The sequence below is a fragment of the Pipra filicauda genome, unplaced genomic scaffold (genome assembly GCF_003945595.2).
Source record: "Pipra filicauda isolate LSUMZ 115617 unplaced genomic scaffold, ASM394559v2 scaffold4_size7858003_pilon, whole genome shotgun sequence".
Lineage (NCBI taxonomy): Eukaryota > Metazoa > Chordata > Aves > Passeriformes > Pipridae > Pipra > Pipra filicauda.
This window is the reverse complement of record NW_024104643.1, coordinates 1,243,154-1,249,153: the sequence shown is the minus strand read 5'-3', so window position 1 is coordinate 1,249,153 and position 6,000 is coordinate 1,243,154. Positions and strand designations below refer to the sequence as shown.

The 6,000-nt window shown below is 38.7% G+C and overlaps 1 protein-coding gene across 2 annotated transcripts in view; it reads right to left on the bottom strand.

Annotated features, from left to right (window-relative positions):
* Positions 1–2,460: 2,460 nt before the first annotated feature.
* The window catches only part of PPP1R12A (protein phosphatase 1 regulatory subunit 12A), a 113,605-nt gene continuing 110,065 nt past the window's right edge, over positions 2,461–6,000 (bottom strand). For both annotated transcript variants that reach the window (XM_027747743.2, XM_039386694.1), the window contains one exon: positions 2,461–4,897. In XM_027747743.2, the coding sequence (XP_027603544.1) occupies positions 4,811–4,897 (87 nt within the window). In that variant the 3' untranslated portion in view covers positions 2,461–4,810. The remainder of the gene's footprint in view (positions 4,898–6,000) is intronic.

The following is a 6,000-nucleotide window of genomic DNA, read 5'->3' as shown; positions in this document are numbered from 1 at the left end:
ATCAGTGTGGCAGCAGCTCTCCCTTTAAAGTGTGAGCAATTCATTGTGGGTTTGGGAGGTTTTGTTTTTTGTTTTGCTTTTTAATTCTGTGCAAGAACCTGTAGTCACCTTTAGGACTGTTCCAGCCTTACTTTACATCTATGCTGAGGCCGACCGAGCACAATGCTACTTGCTGTTAGTCTCTAACCAACTCCACTGCTGCTCCTGCAATCAAAACAGATGTAAAGCAAGTAACTGCAGTTGCCAGCATTTTTTTACTCATGTTATTAGTGCCTTCGACCTAAGAACCTGAGGAAGCTGAATCACCACATCTAAATGTAACAGTGTGTACATAACCATGAACAAGAGCTTCTTCTGAAAAACTTCAGAGCATTTGTTCTGTTCCCCAACAGACTGGCTATCCCTATGTGGGAAAAACCCCTGTAGTTTCACAGAGGTGACCAGCAGACCTGCAACAGAACTATTCAATGATTTAAAGCAAGTGGGAAAGCAACCCTCTACAATACAGTGACAATTGTTTCTTCCCCCTCTTTAAAGTAGGCCCACAAAAAAATCTGTAATGTTTGTATGGCTGTGGAGTTTGTTGGGTTTTTTAACTGTATATTATGTAGTGAATTTGTGTAGCGTTTTGCTGTGACACTCCTCTAGATTGTAACTGGCAATTAAATTTCATCTATAAAACATTATTAATCTCACAGATGCACAATTAAAGCATCAACATTATCTACTGGCCACACTGCACCATGTAAAGTTAGAGAAGCTGAAGCTACCACTAAAAGGGGAAGAGCCCTTGCCCACTCTTCTTTCTGGGGAGGCTCAGACGGAGGCTGCACCACAGTCCAGCATGGCAGATTTGGCCACCTTCAGTTATACTTCTGCCACAAGACCACAAGCAATACAGCAGAGACAAAAGGGTGCATGTACCTTTCTGGAGGAGCTGATGTGTTACACAGATGAGTAAAACCTCAAGATGGCCATAAAAGAAAGGTAAAGAGCCAGCTGCAGAAAGTCAAGCCACTTCCAGGATCACCCAGATGAAGTACAAGTCAGTGTAATAATCAATTTAAAAATAAATTAATACCTTCTCTGAGCAGTGTTATGAGCCAGCAGCAAATACTGTTGGCAGCACTGGACAACTTTTTCTGTCCAGGAGTTGGGATGTGATGGGGCCCTGAACTCTTGACTTGGGACCAGTTTTGTTCTGATGCCAATCCCTGCCTTTCTCCATGTGAACCATTCATTTTCTGACATGGTGTTGCCTTTCCAAGTGTGACATCATGGTATACTTCCTTCTCACCACCTCCTCTTTTTTTAGTGCAGATTTCCAGTCTACCACCATACAGATGTTTGTGGCATTCTGTGGTGCCATCTGTAAACCTCCTGGTTATGTCAAGCAGCAGGGGTAGGAGCCATCTCATAAGGAGCCCATTTGTGTATGACAGGGGTGAAATAATTAAAATTTCTCCCTCAATGCACATCTCCTAGAGCAGGTATCTTCAGCAACCCAAAAGCTCACATTTTTCCTTGTCTAGAAAATGTAAATAGCTACTCTTTCTAAAATAGAAATGAGAGGACACATATGGGAACACATTTGCTCTTATGGCAGCTGACAGACAGTGGCTAGGAATTCTGGACAGGTAGGATTAATACCCACCAGTTTGATGTTCATCTGAGCCCAACCCAAAGTTTAGAATGGAAGATATTTCTAAATGAGGGAAATCTGAGATTCACATTTTGTACTTTGTGCAGAGCAAAGAAATGCACCAACCTGCACAATATGAATCGTAACTGCTCATTTTGGGATCTGGCAAGGAAATAGCAGAAGTCTGAAAGTGGTGTAGGAATTAGGGAGGCTCAGAGGGAATTGTTTATGGTAAAGGAGACAACATGGGCAAAGACGAAATTCCAGCTCCTGAGTCTTTTCTTCTAGGTAACTACTACTGTTTGGAGCCATTAAGATCAGGCAGGCCTTACGCAGCCACGCTGCCCCCACTCTCCTTGCTCTCTGCTGCCTGTGCTGCTATCCCACCTGTGGTCACTCCACCCCAGGTTATGGCTCCCTTCATGGTTGGAGGTGGTTCTGGGCAGGCCCTTTTTCTCTTCACTCTCCACACAAGCTAATTCCATGCCTCTGTGTGTATTTGATGTTAATTCTGGACTTAGGAGATCCCTTTCCACACTGTGACAAGTCCCCTGAAAATCTAAGTTGTTGTTTTGAGCAACCATTGAAGCCATTAATCATTTAAGGAAGCTTGTCAGAGTCAGCAGCAATAATATATTCCTTGAATGCAGACTGTCTCCTAAATAATAACAGTTGTCCATAACCCATTTTTCTCTCTGCGGTAGCCGGATTTTCTGGGGATGTGTTGGATCTTCAACACAATCAAGAACAATGAGACAGCGACACAAGTTTAGCAATTGCTTTGTGAGATTCGGTTAACATCACGTAAAAAATGGTTCTCAGATTCCGCACACAGACAGGTTTATGTAAAATATATAAACATTTGTCCAAGTTGTTACAGATTGCATAAATATGGCATTTTTACTGTTGCATTTACAGATGTGCATGTACAATGATATGCAAATAATCACAATCTGATTACAATCTTTGAAAGGTACTTGAACTTTGCATCCAAGTAATGCAATGAATGAAAAATGCCCACCAAAGAATTTAAATAGCAACTTATAACATGGTTTAAATTCATAACAAATTTCAATGTCTTCTCAGTAAAACTTTCACACATTTAAAATAGTTTGTATTCCTTTTATTTGTATATGTCAAAATACAATTTTTTTTTCCAAAATAGTGGGTTTTGCAACTAGTTTCATGCAGATACAAGGTCTGCTCAGTACTACCAATAAAATCAATATAGCACAGTAGCCATTCATTTTTTAGATATAAAGAATAAATAACCTAAATATAAAACACTAAAATATTAGAAACATGTATTTAATCATTCACAGGCACCCAAACTTTACCAAATATAATCCAAAATATGCCTAACTGTCTTGTAACAGAACTCAATACATTGCAGCCATTCAATTCTTTATGTTAGCGTAAGACAATGGAAGTCCCTATGGTTCAGACCCACCTCTCATACAGATCAATAACAATAAGATATCTCAAACTATCCGTGTACCTTTAAAATCAAGAATCCTGAGCTTGGTAGTAAGAGCATAACCTTACATCTTCAAAAAACCAATCAACAGAGAGAGGACATCATGTCTTCCTTACCAAAACATATCCCACCCCCATAAAATTAACCCCCCCTCCCACAAGTAGGCAGTAGAACACCATGACCTTTTTAAATGAAGGGGTACAAATTCACATTTAATATAGTATACAGTATAATCAATAATACAATAGCTACTACAAGCTTTACAATGTACAATTTGTTTTAATGGCTGATCTGTTCAGTGGTTTTAGGCAATAAACTATGTGCCAATAGGATGTCATATTTTGAATGGTTTAGTGAAAATATAAAAGCTGTTTCTAGCAAAAACGATCTTCACTTAAGTACTTTTTTTGTTTGTTTTTAAAGGCCACTGAAATGTATAAAATGGTCTGACATGATGGTGTTATTAAACTGGATGCCTTCTCACATGGCAACAACAGTGCATATAAACATTATTGTGAGTGTAATGGGTTATGCTTCTCAAATGTTTTAGTACGTTACTTTGGCTAGCACAACAGTTTTGGACAGCACTCAGATAAATACAGGTATGTGAAATGTAGTGAAGCAGTTATATTTATGCATTTTTTATTATGGTGAACACTATCAAATGAAAAAAAATGGGAGAAAAAGATAATAAAGTATTTTATATAGTTTAGACCTTTTGTAAAGATAGGGCTCCATACCATGTACAATGTCTAAATTCTTTATACCATAAAAATTAACGAACTTTGTTAAACACACTATTCTGGATAGCCTAATTTGCAATAACAAACATTTGCAATAGGGAAATATATTCAAGCATGCCACGTGGTGGTCTGAAAAATCAAACCAGTACACATTTATATATACAGCATCACTCAGTACCTGCTCAAATGAATGTGACGATTACAGGATCTAACATCTTTCACTACAAACTTCTTTTTTTTTCTTTTTTTTAAAGTGACCAATAAAGGCAGAAAACAGGACTCTTAAAATATTTCTAATTTCAACTGACTTTAAAGCATTTTGTATAGGAAATAAATGCATATTGCACAAACAGTGAAAGCAAATGTTCCACCAAACATCTCTGTTCCAGGTGGTTGGACAATACAACTCTAGTTAGCTACACAAATATGTAATTCAAAAGGGCGTGTGGTCTCTGCAAATGGTAAAGCTGTGAAAACACTGTACAAGAAAATCTGGTACATGAAAATTTAGAAGGAAAAAAAACCCCAAACTTAAATCTTAAAGAAAAACTGAGTATAGGAAAAAACTGGGAATTGTGGCACAACAAAAACATTATTGAGTAACTGTCTTCTGTGAGAGCTGAAAGCTTTTGTTGATGTAAAAGTGTTTATGTACAACTAAGGCTTACTGGTTAAATATCTGAGGCGTATCTGGCCTTGAACACTTTCCTTATTATGCTGTGGCTGTAAACAAGATTTCTCAGTCATTTTATCTTCTCAGCAGCTGCATTTTAACAGAAACAATGATCTTGATACAAAAAAAACACACAGGTAAGAGGGTGTTTGGCAGGATATCTGAAAATGACAGTCTCCGAGGGATCTTCTCACACTTCCAGTGACTGCCATACCATGGTCCACTGGAGTTACTAGTGATGTGCAATACCATTATTTGCTGCTGCAGTAAACCCTTTATTTTGAAAGTTTGCTTATAACTCTGATCAAGGCCCCATTTTCATCTTTTAGCCTCTGGTTGTCTGCCTTCAGGTCTGGTAGCATCTATGAAAAAACGAAACGTGATGGTTATTTGCTGTTACACCCCAAGTAAAAGCAGCAAGACTTCACTAGCACTGAGGGTAAAAATCTTTATTCAGCTTAGGTATCTTGGCAGTCCTTGCCCTTCATATCAGCAGTTCAAAAAAATCTCACCTTTTAGCATGATACATTTAGGAGTTAGAGATTAGGAGTTTTCATTTGCTTGGACTAGATGCACTAAAACTCAGCAGTGCAGATGACCAGCCTCTGACAAAAGCATTTATAGCATGAGGAAAGTAATGAAATACTTCAAATTCCAGAGGGGGGGGGAGTTAATTACCAACAATTTGAAGAGACTTGTCTGCACTGCACTTGCACAGTTTCAAAAAAACATGCTGTGGCTAAGCATCTCTACCACTGTGCTCTTGGATGATTTCATCCTGATCAGATAGAGTGTGATTCAGCTTGTTAGCTCATAGCATTTATCTTCCAATCACTTCCAAACTCATGTTGAAGCACATATCCTGTAATTTGAGATCATGTCCCTGAATAGCACAGTTCACACAAGATCAGATCACTGAAAGAGATCACAGAACACCAGGCTGCATACTCAGGCATACAAGTTAGGAGATGGCAAGTTACGGTTGCCACAGGAGATGGATGACACACAAGCACAAAAGCTGAAAGGCAGAAGCTGAGTTAGGTGAGAGTTGGGACAGGGTCAGACAGGAAAGGAGGACAAGTCAGTGCACAGAGGTTGGTACTGAGAGAATTTAACTTGCCAGAGAAACCAGAATTAATCTCAGTAGTTCTCCATAGCTACATTCACACACTGATAACAAAGCACGTATCATAGTCATGGCTAAATTACGTGTATGGATTCTAGCAGCAGGTTTACACAGGAGGTAACAGCCTATTCCTGCACAGTGGTTACTCAGTAACCTCAAGTGCAAGTGTTGGCAGGAGGTCCAAGTCCAGCTGCTGACCTATGTAACAACTGTTACACAATTTTTGGTGATGAAATTTTCTTGGCACTAGTTTGTTTTCATTTTATTCAAGCAAATTGTACTTCCAATCCCATTATATTCAAAACATTACTACGGAACAGAAAGAACTGAGAAGTTTAA